General features: G+C 39.4%; 1 protein-coding gene across 1 annotated transcript in view; it reads right to left on the reverse strand.

Moving 5' to 3' along the window:
- Positions 1-19,058, reverse strand: part of ppp1r16a (protein phosphatase 1, regulatory subunit 16A) — a 43,398-nt gene that overhangs the window by 13,088 nt on the left and 11,252 nt on the right. The window contains exon 2 of the mRNA XM_081392133.1: positions 240-720. Within this exon, the coding sequence (XP_081248259.1) occupies positions 240-474 (235 nt within the window). The 5' untranslated portion in view covers positions 475-720. The remainder of the gene's footprint in view (positions 1-239; positions 721-19,058) is intronic.

Consider the following 19,058-nt stretch of genomic DNA (forward strand, 5'->3'; position numbering starts at 1 on the left):
ATATAGTAGGATTTTATTTACTAATGATTTGGAGTTGAACAGCTGATAATAAAATTTATAACTGCTTTTAATATCACATTACAGAGAAGATCTAGCAAAAGAAAAAAGATCTATCAAGATTTATCTTGGATTCTTTTTTACATTTAAGAACCTGCAGTTTTATTAAAAGGGGTGTGTAGACTTTCTACAGCCACTGTAATAAGGGAAAGAGATTTGCAGTATTGCTACTCTACTCTTACCCTCCTCTATGTCATTCCTGGCTGAAGCCTCCAGTAACGTCACGTTGGTGTGGAAGGTCACCCTTCTGCTTTTCTTCACCCCATCTCCCTTGTGAACACGGGCACTGTCCTTGTCCATCTGATCCCAGCCTTTCAGCTGCTGCGCGCGTCTCTTCTGCGCCTGCTTCAGGCGCTCAGTGGCGGAAAGACGGCCGATAGCTGCCATTTCTGCTAGCAGCTCTGCATGCTCTGCCATATCTTCCAAGTCAAGACTCTCAACGTCTTCACAGTCCCTTCTGACACCACGAAGACTGCTTGGACCTTCTGCTGTCTCCTATCATAGACATTCGACTCTCTCACAGCTGCCGTTCTGATGTCCAAGTGCCTGATGAGAGCTGCATACAAACTCGAGATCCAATGGGATAATGAAGAGATGCTGATGACAACCAAAGACGGACCATATTCTTGATAACTTTTCCTACGTGGACCAGGAGGACAAGTTCTGCAAAGAAAGAGCAAAAAGTTCTGATGTCTTGCATTTTAAGTGAATTTACACACCAAAAATACAGAATGAAAGATGGATAAATATTCTTTTTGAACTGTGCTATAGATAAAATTAGTTTGAATGAGATAATATTTACAGCTCATAATACAAGAGGAAGGAACTCCGAGAACAGATCTCAAGAGATTAATCTGAATGATACAAGAGTTTGTGTGTCTGAAACAGAGTTTACTATACATTTAAAAGTAACTTTAATAAAGTGCATGTTTTTCAATGGTTTAACATAACAAATTTTTATGCAAAAACACATCTCTGCTCAGCCAACATGCGTTCTTAAAGGGAAAGCACTCTTCAGGAGATGGGCTTAATCTCTGTCATCATCTATCCCTAGGTTTGCCACCTTCAATGTGAAAAATGAGGGACAATAACTCCTGTTAAACCGAAATAACAATAATATTTCCTATATACAGGCTTTAGCTTAGATTTGCTCTCCAAGCATGTCTTCATGGGTGTTAAGTTCTCAATATTCACTGGAGGAAAACAACTGTAGATGGATGAACTTAGCAAAACTTCTTACAGACGATCATGGGAAACCGTCTTGTATTGCTCCCGCATTAAGAAATACGCTCATGCTGAACAACACTGACTAAAAGAAGGGGAAGAGCTGAAGCCTGCCGTTTTCTATGTTTTAAAGGGGACTGAGGCAATTATAGTAGTCTCCAGATGACAACACGTGATGTTATATTCTGAGCTGACAGGGCATTATGTGTTTCTATAACACTGCTATCAACACCTAAATGAATCAGCGGTCAGCGGTCATGTTACAATCTCAGGAAATGAACACTTCTTTTCTACTAGTTAAACACGTAATTGCAGTAATCATGACATGATTTGAAGGCACCTTTAGCTCCAACCCTGCTCCAACTGTAGTTTTTTTAAATAAGCCTAAAGCTCTTGATTAGCTGGATCAGGTGCGGTTAATTAGGGTTGAACCTTAATTCTGCAGGACTCTGCTGGCCTTCCAGGAACTAAGAATATTTAAAGTTCCCATGTAGTCAATAATTGTATTCCTTAAGCCCTTAAGTAAAAAATATTTTGTAAAATACATATTTTATAAAAAATAAAAAATATTAAGTACAGTATAGCCTATTTGATTTACTGTAAGTTTAAACTTCCATTACTTTTTCATACTTTCATTTTTTGAAGTGTTTTCACTTCAGCAATAATCTGCTGAGTGTGTTTTTTTAAAACAAGACCAAACTTAGGTCTATATTACAAAGCATTCTTGAATTACAACCATTTAAGTTTGAATAGTGCATTTTAACGTCCATTCTCAAAAAGGGGGTTGACAGTTATCTTTGATCACCAAAATTATACATTTAAAGGTTTTTTCCTGTGAAATGCGTCATGCCTTAAAATAGCTTGAATGTAACTCTACACCCTTGCTTCACTTAATACACGCAAACTATGAATATGCAAATTAGCCCCGCCTCCACTCAGTCACACTCGAGTCAAATTTACTGTAGTAAACACTGCACCATTGTATCGCGCTTTACAAGGACGGACATGTAACGGTAATTAATATAATTAGCCTTTTTGGCTTGACTACATTATCAATCAGCCACTGTGTTGCTAATGTTACACAAATCATTTTCCCATTCACAAGCTCAGAGTCAGACAGCTGCCTTCTAAAAATCAGTATACTTAGAAACACTTTTAACAACTCAGAATGTCAGTAGAGAAAGGCATATAGTTCATATTAACATCGTGATATACATGATATACATAATTCACTGGCTATATTGCTAAATGTTTCATATCAACAGAAAAATATACTGAGATAACCTGGTTTCTACTTAAGCTAAAGCCCGCCCGCCCGCACAAGGTAGTTTGTGGTGTAAGAAACAAGATTTCAACAACCACATTTTTGAGACGGTCTTTGGTTCACTGCAGTTTTAAGGAGAAAATACTCAGCAATGGTGTTGACTTATGATTTTGCCCATGGTTTGTCTAAACCATATTAAAACACCACATAGACATATAAACAACATTAAAACTTGATTTTCAACACAGGGGGTCTTTAATATATTTGGGTGAAATTTAATGACAGATACATCAGATTACTTGTTCATTATGTTAGTCTCATGTAAAATGAAATACAAACATATGACAAATTACCAACCGATAACTGATAAGGTGCCGATATATCATGCATCCCTAAAAGGCACACATTTCTTGGTTTGTTGTCAATGAAGGGGTAAGTATTGGTGGGGCTGTGGGTGTACCTAAGATATTTTTTTTTTAAAGTTAAGAAACACTGCCTTAGGTCATGCTGTGCTCACTTAAAAATAAATCAAATTTACCTCCACTATTTAGGTGAAATTAATGATCATCAAAACAAGCAAGACAAAAGTTATTGGATGGACTTAGGAGGAAGAGAGACCGAGTCTCACTTACTAATAACTGCAAAATAAGTACATAGACATATTTATTCAAATCCACTGAATCAATGCAGTGCAGGACCAATAAGTACAAACTCAATAGGCTATTATAAACAGAACTCCTAAAACTAAAAGGTATATCAATACCTTGAAAATACAGGTATGAAAAATAACTTTACACATGGCAGGTGGACAAAATAGAAGAAAAGCTTGATAATACTGGCAAATATAAATTATTTAAGAGTAGGCTATTCTATTCGTTAGGATATTGATACGGGATCAGTTGTTGTAAAGTAAGTTTCTATTATAATGGTGCCCCTTATAAATGTTATAAAAAAATATATATTCCCTCAAAACCGGTATTATAACAAGCCTAAAAGCAAGCCTAATTGTTATATGCCAGTTTGACATGACAAAAAAAAAAAGAATGTTGAGTCGAAACACTCTCTCACCTTGCTTGTCTTCTGAGTGGACATTTCTCTGAGCCTGCCATGAGTGACAGAGAAAACAAATGCATGCAAACTCTGAGTTCTGAGGTAAAAATGAATGATTTTGTTTTCCGCTCCAGATATAGTCTACAATAAAATAAAATAATTAATTATTATTAACTAATTACCATGACAGTAATTTGAACGTAGCCTTTGTAAAAAAAAAAAAAAAAAAAAAGTTATATTATATATATATATATATATATATATATTAGGGTGCATCAAATTTGAATGGGAAATTTTAATTTCAAAATATCAATTTGGCTGGCATTGCATTTTGTTCCAATTAACATAAAAATGACTTTTGCAAAGTTTTGAGGAATTCCATTGAGATTTAGGGGTGCCACCTAACACATGAACTTTGGCGAAATTTCAAAAAATGTGCAATTTTTAGTCTAATTGCCAAAAGGTTGACCTGGAAATGTTGAGTACAGTGAACTTTTATACAGTAACATGTTCTATAGGGTTATCAAAGTAAAAGTTGTTTGTTTGAACCCTTTGGGCAACTTGGGCATTTCTCAGAATTCAACTTTCAAGATTCTCCATTCATTTTTCCTATAGACAAAATGAATGGAGGTCAATGGGACATGTTCACGTGGCATTACCCTGTTAATTTACTGTAACAATTACAATGCTACTCTCAATACACATGAGACATCTACAGTGGGGAGAACAAGTATTTGATACACTTCAGATTTATCAGGTTTTCCCACTTACAAAGCATGTAGAAGTCTGTAATTTTTATCATAGGTACTCTTCAACTGTGAGTGATGGAATCTAAAACAGAAATCCAGAAAATCACATTGTATGATTTTTAAGTAATTAATTTGCATTTTATTGCATGACATAAGTATTTGATACATCAGAAAAGCAGAACTTTGGTACAGAAACCTTTGTTTGCAATTACAGAGATCATACGTTTCCTGTAGTTCTTGACCAGGTTTGCACACACTGCAGGAATTTTGTCCCACTCCTCCATACAGACCTTCTCCAGATCCTTCAGGTATCGGGGCTGTCGTTGGGCAATACAGACTTTCAGCTCCCTCCAAACATTTTGTATTGGGTTCAGGTCTGGAGGCTGGCTTGGCCACTCCAGGACCTTAAGATGCTTCCTACGGAGCCACTCCTTAGTTGCCCTGGCTGTGTGTTTCGGCCAATCTTCAATGCTCTTACTGAGGGAAGGAGGTTGTTGACCAAGACCAAGATGACTCAATACGGTGCAGTCGTCCTGTCCCCTTTGCAGAAAAGCATCCCCAAAGAATGATGTTTCCACCTCCATGCTTCACGGTTGGGATGGTGTTCTTGGGGTTGTACTCATCCTTCTTCTTCCTCCAAACACAGCGAGTGGAGTTTAGACCAAAAAGCTCTATTTCTCTCTCATCAGACCACATGACCTTCTCCCATTCCTCCTCTGGATCATCCAGATGGTCATTGACAAACTTCAGATGGGCCTGGACATGCGCTGGCTTGAGCAGGGGGACCTTGTGTGCGCTGCAGGATTTTAATCCATGACGGCGTAGTGTGTTACTAATGGTTTTCTTTGAGACTGTGGTCCCAGCTCTCTTCAGGTCATTGACCAGGTCCTGCCGTGTAGTTCTGGGCTGATCCCTCACCTTCCTCATGATCATTGATGCCCCACGAGGTGAGATCTTGCATGGTGCCCCAGACCGAGGGAGATTGACCGTCACCTAGAACTTATTCCATTTTCTAATAATTGCGCCCAGCCTAGCATCCCAGCCTAGTGCAGGTCTACAATTTTATCCCTGATGTCCTTACACAGCTCTCTGGTCTTGGCCATTGTGGAGAGGTTGGAGTCTGTTTGATTGAGTGTGTGGATGGGTGTCTTTTATACAGGTTCTGAATTTTTGTTTTAGATTCCTTCTCTCACAGTTGAAGTGTACCTATGATAAAAATTACAGACCTCTACATGCTTTGTAAGTGGGAAAACCTGCATAATCGCCAGTGTATCAAATACTTGTTCTCCCCACTGTATACTCCGAATATGTCATTGTCCACTCTAGAATACTGTTGATGTTAAGCTTAATAGTTTAGCTAACATAGATAGCAAACTGTGGTTAGCAAACTGTTGCTAGCTAACGTTAGCTAGATGTAATGAGCACCAAATACCTATAAATATGACTTAAATGACTTATGATAAATAAGTATACAAAGACAAAATTACAGATAATTATGTAATAATACATACCCAACACAGAAAGATCACCTCAAACAGAAAGATAATCTCAGTTTTCTTGAGCTGTAGTATTGTTTACCTCAGATCTCCATTGTGACCATTGAGCACTGTTAAGCACTTTATCCAACGAAACCAGATGTGCGGTGGCACCCCTAAATCATCATGTACTGGAAAAATATTTTGCATGTGTTGTTTCTACATATATTGGAACATTTTTAGCACCCAGCCATATCAAAATTCAAGAATTGTGTTTTTTGATGCACCCTAATATATATATATATATATATATATATATATATATATATATATATATATATATATATATATATATATATATATATATATATATATATATATATATATATACACAGTGAGGAAAATAAGTATTTGAACACCCTGCTGTTTTGCAAGTTCTCCCACTTGGAGATCATGGAGGGGTCTGAAATTGTCATCGTAAAATTATCATCCTAAATTAGATGCACCTGTTTGAGGTCGTTAGCTGCATAAAAGACACCTGTCCACCCCATACAATCAGCAAGAATCCAACTACTAACATGGCCAAGACCAAAGAGCTGTCCAAAGACACTAGAGACAAAATTGTACACCTCCACAAGTCTGGAAAGGGCTACGGGGAAATTGCCAAGCAGCTTGGTGAAAAAAGGTCCACTGTTGGAGCAATCATTAGAAAATGAAAGAAGCTAAACATGACTGTCAATCTCCCTCGGACTGTGGCTCCATGCAAGATCTCACCTCATGGGGTCTCAATGATCCTAAGAAAGGTGAGAAATCAGCCCAGAACTACACGGGAGGAGCTGGTCAATGACCTGAAAAGAGCTGGGACCACCGTTTCCAAGGTTACTGTTGGTAATACACTAAGATGTCATGGTTTGAAATCATGCATGGCACGGAAGGTTCCCCTGCTTAAACCAGCACATGTCAAGGCCCGTCTTAAGTTTGCCAATGACCATTTGGATGATCCAGAGGAGTCATGGGAGAAAGTCATGTGGTCAGATGAGACCAAAATAGAAGTTTTTGGTCATAATTCCACTAAACGTGTTTGGAGGAAGAAGAATGATGAGTACCATCCCAAGAACACCATCCCTACTGTGAAGCATGGGGATGATAGCATCATGCTTTGGGGGTGTTTTTCTGCACATGGGACAGGGCGACTGCACTGTATTAAGGAGAGGATGACCGGGGCCATGTATTGCGAGATTTTGGGGAACAACCTCCTTCCATCAGTTAGAGCATTGAAGATGGGTCGAGGCTGGGTCTTCCAACATGACAATGACCCGAAGCACACAGCCAGGATAACCAAGGAGTGGCTCTGTAAGAAGCATATCAAGGTTCTGGCGTGGCCTAGCCAGTCTCCAGACCTAAACCCAATAGAGAATCTTTGGAGGGAGCTCAAACTCCGTGTTTCTCAGTGACAGCCCAGAAACCTGACTGATCTAGAGAAGATCTGTGTGGAGGAGTGGGCCAAAATCCCTCCTGCAGTGTGTGCAAACCTGGTGAAAAACTACAGGAAACGTTTGACCTCTGTAATTGCAAACAAAGGCTACTACACCAAATATTAACATTGATTTTCTCACCTGTTCAAATACTTATTTGCAGCTGTATCATACAAATAAATAGTTAAAAAAATCATACATTATGATTTCTGGATTTTTTTTTTAGATTATGTCTCTCACAGTGGACATGCACCTACGATGACAATTTCAGACCCCTCCATGATTTCCAAGTGGGAGAACTTGCAAAATAGCAGGGTGTTCAAATACTTATTTGCCTCACTGTATATATATATGTATATGTATATGTATATGTATATATATATGTATATGTATATATATATATATAGCAAAAGATAAATGTGCAAAGAATAATGTAAATGACTAGTGTTTCCAATGTCAACAAACAGAAATGATATGGTAAAATTGACGCCATTTTTACTGTTTGCATCACTGTGTAGCTATACAAGTGCTGAGGAAGCCTCGGGAGATGAAATTCAGATACGGTAATGTAAAAAAAATAAAAATATTCAGTGTACAAAGTCAGGTTTATTAGAAAGCAAGGAGCAGAGGAGAGAAACATTTGTGCGCCACTAACTGCTAAGTACACTAAGTGCCTTGGTTTAAGGAACCGTTACAACTGTCCCACTGTGGTGGTGAAGTACCACCAGTGGTGAGGCGCACATCATTTGGCAAATCCATTTTTGCACATGTAAATGTTGCTGGTTCAGGTGGCCACTGGGTCAAGAGTGAAGTATACAGTAAGCACTTAAGACTGCAACTAACAATTATTTTTGAACCGGTTACGAATATGAATACGAAGAAGAAGAATACGAAGAAGAATACGAAGAATACGAAGAGGAATACGAAGAAGAATACAAATACGAAGAAGAATACGAAGAAGAAAAATACGAAGAATACGAAGAAGAATACGAAGAATACGAAGAAGAATACGAAGAATACGAAGAATACGAAGAAGAATACGAAGAATACGAAGAGGAATACGAAGAATACGAAGAATACGAAGAAGAATACAAATACGAAGAAGAATACGAAGAAGAAAAATACGAAGAATACGAAGAAGAATACGAAGAATACGAAGAAGAATACGAAGAATACGAAGAATACGAAGAATACGAAGAAGAATACGAAGAAGAATACGAAGAAGAATACGAAGAAGAATACGAAGAAGAATACGAAGAATACGAAGAATACGAAGAATGCGAAGAATACGAAGAATACGAAGAATACGAAGAAGAAGAATACGAAGAAGAATACGAAGAAGAAGAATACGAAGAATACGAAGAAGAATACGAAGAAGAATACGAAGAAGAATAAGAAGAATAAGAAGAAGAAGAAGAAGAAGAATACGAAGAATACGAAGAAGAAGAAGAAGATGAAGATTTAAGGCCATCATTCACTTTAAAGATGGTCCCCAAGTCCAGAATAAATTCAGCCAAACATAAATAGGGCAAACAAATATTTTAGGACATCACTCACTTTAAAAACAATATAAATAAGTCACAACTAGGGCTGCACAATATTGGAAAAAAAACTGACATTGCGATATTTTGTTTTTCTGCGATATAGCGATATGAAAACAATTTCACTAGACGACTTGATTAGCTCTATCATATTTCTGACTGATCTATCTCCCGTTGTTCGTGTCACCCGCTGTCCTGATAAGTATTAGTAGAATGGTCAGTGATGCAGTTCCATCTTCTCGGGATCTCTTTTGATCAGAAACATGTGGGAAAGCATATTTATTAAAATGTTTCATTTAGGTTTACATTGAATTAAGCATGTTAAGGTTAGGTATAAATTATGATTATCAGAGTTTTCTAGCAAACGACTCTGGTCAGTCCTGTTTTACTGAAACTCTTGGAGTTTGTGTTTTAGCAAGAAAGTCCAGCCAGTCCTGTACTCGGGTCTCAGTGTTTGAATAGATATGCTGAGTGGATTAGGGTGGGCAATGCTCTGTCTAAAACCGGTTCCTAAACCTGTCTTTTTCGGTTCCTGCCCCTAAATGTATATAAACTGTAAGAGAACATTTCATGTCAGACTTGGTGACTGCAGCTACCGACAGCTCGTGTTCTCAATAAAGAATCCTGCTGAAGAAACAACCAAGTCTCCTGGTCTTTCGATTCTAAGTTCACAACAACTTGGTGCCGTGAACCCGGATGGAGAAAAAGGAAACTCAAAGAACTTCAAGCTCAAAGACCGTAATCCAGATTGAAACAGCAAGCTCAACAAAAGATCTGCTTTCCAGACTGCATCTTTTGAAATCCAGAGCGAAACTTCCAGCTAAACAAAGATTACCAGACTGAATCTTTCCAGCTTCCTCCAGATTGAAACTTCAAGCTCAAAGATCTCAAAGCCTGACTGAGTTACAGAATCTTCCTTTACTACCAAGGGTTGGTGAGTTTTCACTTCATTCAAAGAACCGCTACAGACCAGTATATGTGTTTTTTTTTTCCTCTGCGCCGTTCAGAGAAGAGTTAACAGACAGCTGCAGGGTTTTGTTAACTAAGTTATCCTCTAAAAAAGGTTTTGTTTAGAGATGAAAGATACCCTCTGCCTGTCAGGGAAGATTAACATTACAGGTTAATATTGTGTACCCTTTGCTTTAGGCAGAGAAGAATTAGCTTTACGTGCTAGTTATTTTCAGTTGATCCTTTGCTTTAGGCAGAGAAGAATTTTAGCATATGTGCTAATATTTTGGTTTATCCTTTGCTTCAGGCAGAGAAGAATTAGCTTACGTGCTAGTTATTTTTGTTTATCCTCTGTTTTTTGTAGGCAGGGAGGTTAAGTGTGAAGTGTTGGTCATTTGGAAAGTTAACAATAGTTAAGCTGTGTTAACAAGTGTACCCTCTATTGTAGACAGTAGAGAGAAGTTTTAGTTTTTTGTTTATTGTGTGGTAACAAAGAAAACTCACAGAAATGTTTAGAAAAAATGCCAGACTGATCCCCACAACAGAAAAAGGTGGCTTTGGGACTCCATCGTGGTCAGAAAGTGAATTCAAAAATATGTTAAAAGAACAAATGGACCTAATAGTCACTGAAAAAGTTAGACAGGAACTAACTCAGAAATATGAAATTCACCCAGACAAAACTTGGTCAGTAGATGAGTGTAAAAAGGTGCTTGGAGCAAGCATCCGCAAAAACAATATGAAGGGCATTATTTGTGTTCATAGAGAATTCGTCTTAGCAAAAGCCACAGAACAGTCTAAGCGCAACTCAGAGCTAGAAAAACAGGTAAATGAGCTACGAGCTAGAATATCTTCGTTGACTAAGAAATTGAGCCGCAACAAAGCTATAGAAAAAACTGATGTAGAAGTTAGTCAGCCAGATAACATTTACCCTGACTTACAAGCTTTTTTTGAAACAGATGTAGCCATCCAATCAGTAACTGATAAGCCAGTAGATTCAGTGAAGGTGTGTGGCGCTAGGAGAAGGTCTCAGGGAATTGAGGGAACTGAAAGTGTTCCTCTCAACTCTTCTGTTGTCCAAGTACAAACTGTTGCCAAAGCGCTAGGACCCAAAGATATCGAGAGACTATCCCAGAGCTTACCCTCAGCACGCACAGAATTTTCTGAATTTAGAAGAGCATTGATCAGTAAAATGCGTCTTTACGACATGTCGTTGCCAGAAGTTACACAGCTAATGTCACAAATTCTAACTGAATCTGAATTCAACAGTTTTGAGTCTGCTGTTACGTCTGAACTACAACATGCCAGTAAAGGCGATTTGAAAGAAGGTGTTTTGAAAATCCTAAAGAATCTCTTAGGACCCAAAATAGACTGGTCAAAAGTTACTAGATGTGTACAAAAGAAAGGAGAGACTATAAGTGAATACACTGAAAGATTTTCTCAGGCAGCTGCCACGTACAGTGGAATAGTGGAGGATTCTGAAAGTGTACTAGATGATAGAGGAGCTCTAAGCCGAATTTGGGCAGATGGTCTTATAGCTGAATACAGATCAGCCTTGCCATTCCTACATGTTACGTGGGCTAACGAAACTCTCAGAAGTAACCTAGACAGGTTAGCTACATGGGAAAGAGATGCTGATGTTAAAACCCAAGTGAGAATAGCAGCAGCTACGTTTAACCCAATGAAACAAGACAATAGATGGACTAAAAAAGAAAGCACATGCCACTACTGTGGAAAATCAGGGCATTGGGAGAAAGAATGTAGGAAGAAGTTGCAAGATAATAAAAGAAATAGAATGCATAATTCTGCTCCTTCTCAGCCTGCCTACAATCCTGATGTAGTTCAGCAAATGTCCACTGAAACTTTAGGGCAGCTCGCTCAGGCTCTTCTAAGAGCACAAAAAGAACAGGAAAAAAACTAATTGTTGGGGCTGTGAGTAGCTACCTTTCCCCTGTAATCCATCATAATGACAAAAGAATTTTTGTGAAAGGTAGCATAAAAGAAAAAGAGATTGATTTTTTGCTTGATACAGGCGCAGAGATTACAATAATTCCTACAAAATTGGCTAAAGGTTTAGACATCCCGTACAAGAAAACCAAACTTTCTTTAACTGGCGTAATAGGTGAAGATTCTGTTTTGTATGAAACCCCGCCCATAGAGGTACAATTTGGCCCGAAAACTCTGACTACAAAATTGCTATGTGCTCCATTGAATACAGGTGCAATTTTAGGCATGGATCTTCTGAGACAAGTACATCTAACTTTAGACATGTCCTCAGAATCTGCTAGCATTAAAATTTCCTCAGCACACGTTTCTACCAATAATGCAATCCCTCCAGAGTATGCTTTCTTACTGAATCATCCAATTTGGGCTAATGACAAGGATGATTGTGGTTTATTGACAGGTGTAGAACCAGTCAAATTGACAGGAACTCCACCCCCGGTTACCAAACAGTATCCAATCAGTAAGGAAGCCATACAGGGAATCAAACCTATTGTAGAAAAGCTGCTGATGCAAGGAGTGCTAGTTAAAACCAACAGTCCCTGTAACTCACCCATATGGCCAATCAAGAAATCCAATGGAACGTGGAGACTTACCATAGACTACAGAGTAGCCAATAAAAACATTGATAAAATCACCCCGCTAGTGGCAGATCCATCTACAATTTGTAATGGCTTACCATTAGATTGTAAGATTTTTTCAGTAATTGATATGTCTAATGGATTCTTTTCTGTACCATTGCACTCTGACAGCCAGCCATGGTTAGCTTTCACAGTTGACCATGAACAATATCAGTGGACCCGATTGGCCCAGGGATTTCAAAACTCCCCGACCATATACCATCAGGCTGTCAGACGTGATTTGTGTGACCCAGAATGTCCAGTAAAACAGTCCACTATGATCCAATATGTCGATGATATTTTGATTGCCTCAACAGACCACGAGGTACATCAAACTGAATTGGCATCATTGTTGGACTATTTGCATAAAAAAGGACACAAATGCAGCTTTCACAAAGCTCAAATTGCTAAAAAGCAAGTCACATTTCTGGGTCAAACAATTGGTGCAGGAAATAGATCTATTACACAGGATCGAACGGCTTCAGTCAAAGCCATACCTCCGCCTACTACCATTAAAACACTACGCTCATTTTTAGGAACAGCAGGTTACTGTAGACCGTGGATTGAAGAATATGCCTCGATTGCTCAGCCTCTCTATGACTTGTTGAAAGGCCATGGTAAAGATTCAGATATTGTTTGTATGGAAGAGCTTCACCTCAAAGCATTCAATGATTTGAAGAGAGCACTATGTCAAGCACCAGCATTAGGAATTGCCCAATCTAATAGACCCTTTGTGCTTTATGTCCATGAACACTTGGGCTTTATGACTGCATGTCTAATGCAAGATCATGGGGGCAGTTTACGTCCAATTCATTACTATTCTGGTAAACTTGACATAGTAGCTCAAGGTATGGGACCATGCCTCAGAGCAGTACAGGCAGTTCATCTAGCGCTTCAGGCTTCATCAGTAATGGTGTTAGGTCAGACGGTAAATGTAAAATGCCCTCACGCAGTGTCCGCACTAATGAATCAAGCAAAAGTCACTTCTGTCACTTCCTCTCGTTGGGAAAATTGGTTAACTACTCTCACAGCCCCGAACATTGTTTTACAGCGTGCACCAGTCACGAACCCCTCCTCATGTATATGTCTGCAATGACTGAAGTTGTGTTAGAGGATGAAGGCGAAATGACTCATGATTGTGTTACGCTTACATACACAGCGACAAGTGAAATAGCAGAAACTCCCATAGAAAATGCAGAATTTGAGTTGTTTGTTGATGGTTCAGCTCAAGTAATTGAAGGGAACAGACGAGCAGGTTATGCAGTAACGTCCACCACTGAGGTGGTAGCTTCAGGTCGTCTTCCAGATCATTTTTCAGCTCAGGCTGCAGAACTGGTAGCTTTAACTAGAGCATGCACACTAGCTTCAGGATCAGTTGCAAATATCTACACAGATTCCAGATATGCTTTTGGGGTTATTCATGATTTTGGCATCATTTGGCAAAGCAGACAGTTTCTAACTTCTGCTGGATCCCCCATTAAGCATGCTGAATTAGTGAAAGATCTTATGTTTGCCATGAAACTTCCAAAGAAATTAGCGGTGATCAAAGTGAAAGCACATCTCACAACTAACACTACAGAAGCTAAAGGTAATGCTCTTGCAGATGTAGCAGCTAAACAGGCTTGTTTCTATGTAACTGTACAAGTGTGTTCAGGTAGTACAGCACAGAAGACAATTCTGCCCCCTGAATCTATCATTGATTTGTACAAAGATGTTCCTCTATATGAAGCATGGACATGGTTAGACAAAGGAGCCACCGTTGATTCATCTGGCTGCTGGACCAAAGGGGGGGAAGTATGTTGCTCCCGAATCACTGCTGCCATATTTGGCTCAACAAATACACAATTTGGGTCACAGTGGTCCAGCAACGATGAATCACAGGTTCTCAAATCAATGGTGGAATCCAAAATTCAGAAATGTAGGCACAGAAACAGCCAAAAGGTGTGTTACATGTCAGAAGAATAATGATGTACCAGCAGCCATTACACCAGCAGCACATACCCCAGCTCCACCAGGACCATTTCGTCATTTGCAAGTTGATTACATATCGTTGCCTCGTTGTAAGGGAAAAACTGACGTTTTGGTAGTAATAGACAAGTTCTCAAGATGGATAGAAACTTATCCAACAGGGCGTGCTACCGCTGCACATACTGCTAAATGTCTTGTCACTGATTTCATTCCCAGATGGGGTTTACCAGATTGCATTGACTCAGATCAAGGTACACACTTCACAGGACAGGTAGTTAAAGAAGTGTCTAAAATGTTGAAGATTAAGTGGAATCTGCACTGCCCCTACAGGCCACAAGCATCAGGACAGGTTGAAAGGGCAAACAGAACAATCAAAACCAGGCTAAGCAAAATGCATCAGGAAGGAGTGTCATGGGTTGAAGCACTGCCAGCAGTACTGTGTAGTATGAGAGCGTCACCTAACAGATCAGTAGGACTGAGCCCTCATGAAATTATTACAGGACGCCCAATGCAGATGCCAGGTGTGATTGATCTTAGAAATGCTGATGTACACATTGCCTCAGATGCCCTGATTGCTTACTGTGAAAACCTCACAAAGGCAGTACAGAGTGCCAAAGAGAGAGTTGAGTCTTGTTGGCAGACTCCACCAGAAGGTGGACACACAATCGTCCCAGGTCAATGGGTCATGATAAAGTCATTCAAAAACAAACCATTAGAGCCTAAGTGGCAAGGACCACATCAAGTTATGTTGATTACAGCAGCTGCAGTATTGTGTCAGGGAAGGAAAACCTGGACTCATGTGTCACATTGCAAAGTGGTTCCTCCCCCTACAGGGATAGGATAGGACACATGGACCAGTGAGGGCCCTGGAAAGAACTGACGCAACAGGCGTCGGGGGCCAATCCAGGGTGAAGACAACCTCATAGGCTTTTCCCCATGTAGTCCATCCTCACCTCACTGTTCCTTTTAGGTGTCTCATAAATTAAGAAATAGGGAAAGAAGGAACCACAATTAGCAGACTCAGATTGAATAGAGGATACAACCCTAATGTTTGTAGTCTTTACAATGAATACTGGTCTGTTGCAGTTGTTCTTTGTTTGTTTGTTTTTAACCATATACACTGACCCACACACCTGCATATACCCAACCTCCAGAAAACAACTAGACCAACTGCAGAGACTACAACCAACACAGAAGAAAAAAAAAAAAAAAATACACAACGCAGAAAACTCATCTACGGGAACTTCAGTCATCCAGCAACATGATCAAGATTGCCTTAATACTAACCATCATGGACATAGCGCAAAGTGTAGACCCCAGAAACAACATATTCTTAGAGCTGATGAATATGTCAAGAAATGCCTTGTTTGCTGGAAAGAACGTTTGCATGCCACATGCACCTTCAGTAGGAGCCGGAATCCCATGGGTTGCACACCCTCTGTCCAAATGTGACACGTTTACCTTATTCGATCATCATACCAGTGGATTATTCAACAAGGATACATGTCACAATGTAACCATTCCTCCAGTTTCTCAGTGTTGCATTCCTGGACTACCATCCTGCAACCTAACTTCAGCTACTCCCATCATGACAGATCTACTCCTGCCAATGATGTTCCACTGGTGCATAGAAAATTATGCTCCAGCATCGACTCCACTGGGTGAAATTCCTCGTGAACGTTGCAGTTTTGTGATTGAAAGAGGAACAGATGATTCCCATGTGTACGTCACTACTACAAAAATGAAACGGGAAAATGATTTAAACAAGTGTCTCTCCAGGAATCCATCCCTACTAGGGATGTCAACGATTAATCGACGATCGATTAATTGTCGATAATACATTTAATCGATAGAACTTATCGATCATCGATTAAGCAGGTCTTCATGCGGGTTCGCGGCGTGCTGCTCAACCGCGAAACATGTAAAGCGAGCGCGCCGGAGTTATGTTTGGGACCATTTTACACCTTCATCATCATGTAAGTTTGCGTGTGCATTCGCAGCCTTTTGTTTTGTTCAAATGTAAGTTGTAATACTGTTTATTTTGTGTATGCCTATCTATATCTGATTTATCTCATATTGGATGCATTTGGTAAAGAACTCTGTAGTAAAGCGTCAGCTTCAGCGCGCGCAGCTCAAACGGCAGTGCACGACTAATAATGACTATTGGGACTGTAATATTACATAACATTATAAAGAGAACAATATTGTAATAAAAAATTGTGAATTATTTGGGTTTAGTTGCCGTGTCGCGTTGCTTCAGGAAGAGCGCGTCCACAAAAGGAGTAGTTCTGAATGAATGGCACGTAACTTAGTTCAAGTTCACTTGTGCATGAATTTGCGTCATTTTGTGCAGATATAATTTGTAATATTGTTTATTTTAAATATATCTGATTAATCTCATATAGGATGCGTTTCTTTTAGATAAATAACGTGCTAGCAAAGTGCTCCAGTTTAACGGTTGCAGATTCATTCAGCGCGTGCAGTTGTTCCAGGAAGAGCGCGTCCACAACAGTCACACATTCTAGCGCATATGAGGCGGCGCTGGTGACGCGTTGTATTAGTAGTTATATTTGATTATTAAATAATTAATTTAATTATCAATCACATCGAAACATTTTACAATCCTACTAGCCCTTTTATTTAAAACCATTATAGTCGATTTGGTGAGGAACATTAGCATTTGCAGACCCTGTCATGCTGTTGGCCATATGCCACTGCAGTTGACGCATATCGCAGTATTAAGGCTAACGATTAATCGATTAATTGATCTTTAATTTAAACGACGATCGATCATGGGAATTTGTGAAAATTGACATCCCTAATCCCTACCGAAACTTTTTGCAATAAATCAGTTGTGTATGATTCCTCCACCAACTGGCACTTTTTGGCTATGTGGAACCTCTGTCTACAGCATCCTACCCAGCCAATTCAACGGCAGGTGCACCTTGGTTTATGTTCTGCCAGCTATCAGAGAAAACACACACTACACTCCAAGCTCTCCACAGTTACATGATTCAGCTCCTTCTACCAACAAAGATGGCTGCATTCCAGGACTCACTTGTGTTCAAACGTGGTGGTCAAGAACTCTTGGAGCCTTAATCCCATCGTATGGTGTCATGCAGGCTCTCGATCAAGTCAGAAGCCTGTCGGATTCTGTACAGAAATTGGCCAATGATACGGCTTTGGCCCTGGGCAACATCACGAACGCTCTCGCTTCTCACAAGATAATGATCTTACAGAACAGAGTAGCCTTGGATTACATTCTTGCAACACAAGGAGGAGCCTGCACCATTATCGGCCCTGAGTGCTGCACCGGGTTAATGGATCCAACAGAGAATTTGAACAAAATCCAACAAGACATTCTTGATCTTTCAACAAAATTACACCAGATGACTGAAGACAATTCTTCATGGTTCGGAAACTTGATAGGTAAACCCTGGCTGTGGATTAAAGAAATAGCAATGCTGCTGTTATTTCTCCTACTGGCGTTCTATGTATGCTTCCACAGTATCAAGTGTTTCATTCAACAAATGACTCACGCCTCGCACGAGAAAATGACTGGTCCAACCATAAAAGAATATTACCCGTAAGAACTTCACGGACCCTAATTGTATGTTTGTTTCTGTGTCAAGATGCGATTTCAGATAAACAACACAGATCATGCTTTGTGCCTGTAACTTACATACGTTACAAGATTGAACTTGCTATGTGCCTGTAACTTACACAAGTTACATGAATTAACTTTTAAGTGCATAAATTTGTATTTTGTGAGAGTTTTTTTTAGACTCTCAAAGGGGCAAGTGTGGGAAAGCATATTTATTAAAATGTTTCATTTAGGTTTACATTGAATTTAGCATGTTAAGGTTAGGTATAAATTATGATTATCAGAGTTTTCTAGCAAACGACTCTGGTCAGTCCTGTTTTACTGAAACTCTTGGAGTTTGTGTTTTAGCAAGAAAGTCCAGCCAGTCCTGTACTCGGGTCTCAGTGTTTGAATAGATATGCTGAGTGGATTAGGGTGGGCAATGCTCTGTCTAAAACCGGTTCCTAAACCTGTCTTTTTCGGTTCCTGCCCCTAAATGTATATAAACTGTAAGAGAACATTTCATGTCAGACTTGGTGACTGCAGCTACCGACAGCTCGTGTTCTCAATAAAGAATCCTGCTGAAGAAACAACCAAGTCTCCTGGTCTTTCGATTCTAAGTTCACAACAAACACCATTAGCTTTACTCAACAATATGAAAAATGGAAATATGCTTTTCTGTCTTTTAGACATTTCTATTAAAAATAAGTTGGACAATTTATTTTTAATACAATAATTTGTCAGGTATACACTCTCTTCAAACTTTCCACAGCTCACTTCTTGCAAAACAATAAGCACCAAACAGTGAGAATGATTTTGAAGCAGATCGGTCAAAAATATATGTTGAGGGCCAATAGCAAAACATATAACCTCCAAATACATCTGCATAAACCCGCGTTCACTCTGTCTCACACGCACCATGTAATGCACTTGTTAATGCCAAAATCTAACGTTTTGTGATTTCAACTAAGGATGGCCCACAGCAATAGCAGCCCCGATTATCCAAGCTATAGCTCAACTTAAACAGAACGCTGCTGCCCGGATTCTGAACAGAACACCACCAAATCACACAGAGAGGCCTTAAATAGATGCTAGATCTGCTTATT

The sequence above is a fragment of the Scardinius erythrophthalmus genome, assembly GCF_964197995.2.
Source record: "Scardinius erythrophthalmus genome assembly, chromosome: 18".
Taxonomy (NCBI): Eukaryota; Metazoa; Chordata; class Actinopteri; order Cypriniformes; family Leuciscidae; genus Scardinius; species Scardinius erythrophthalmus.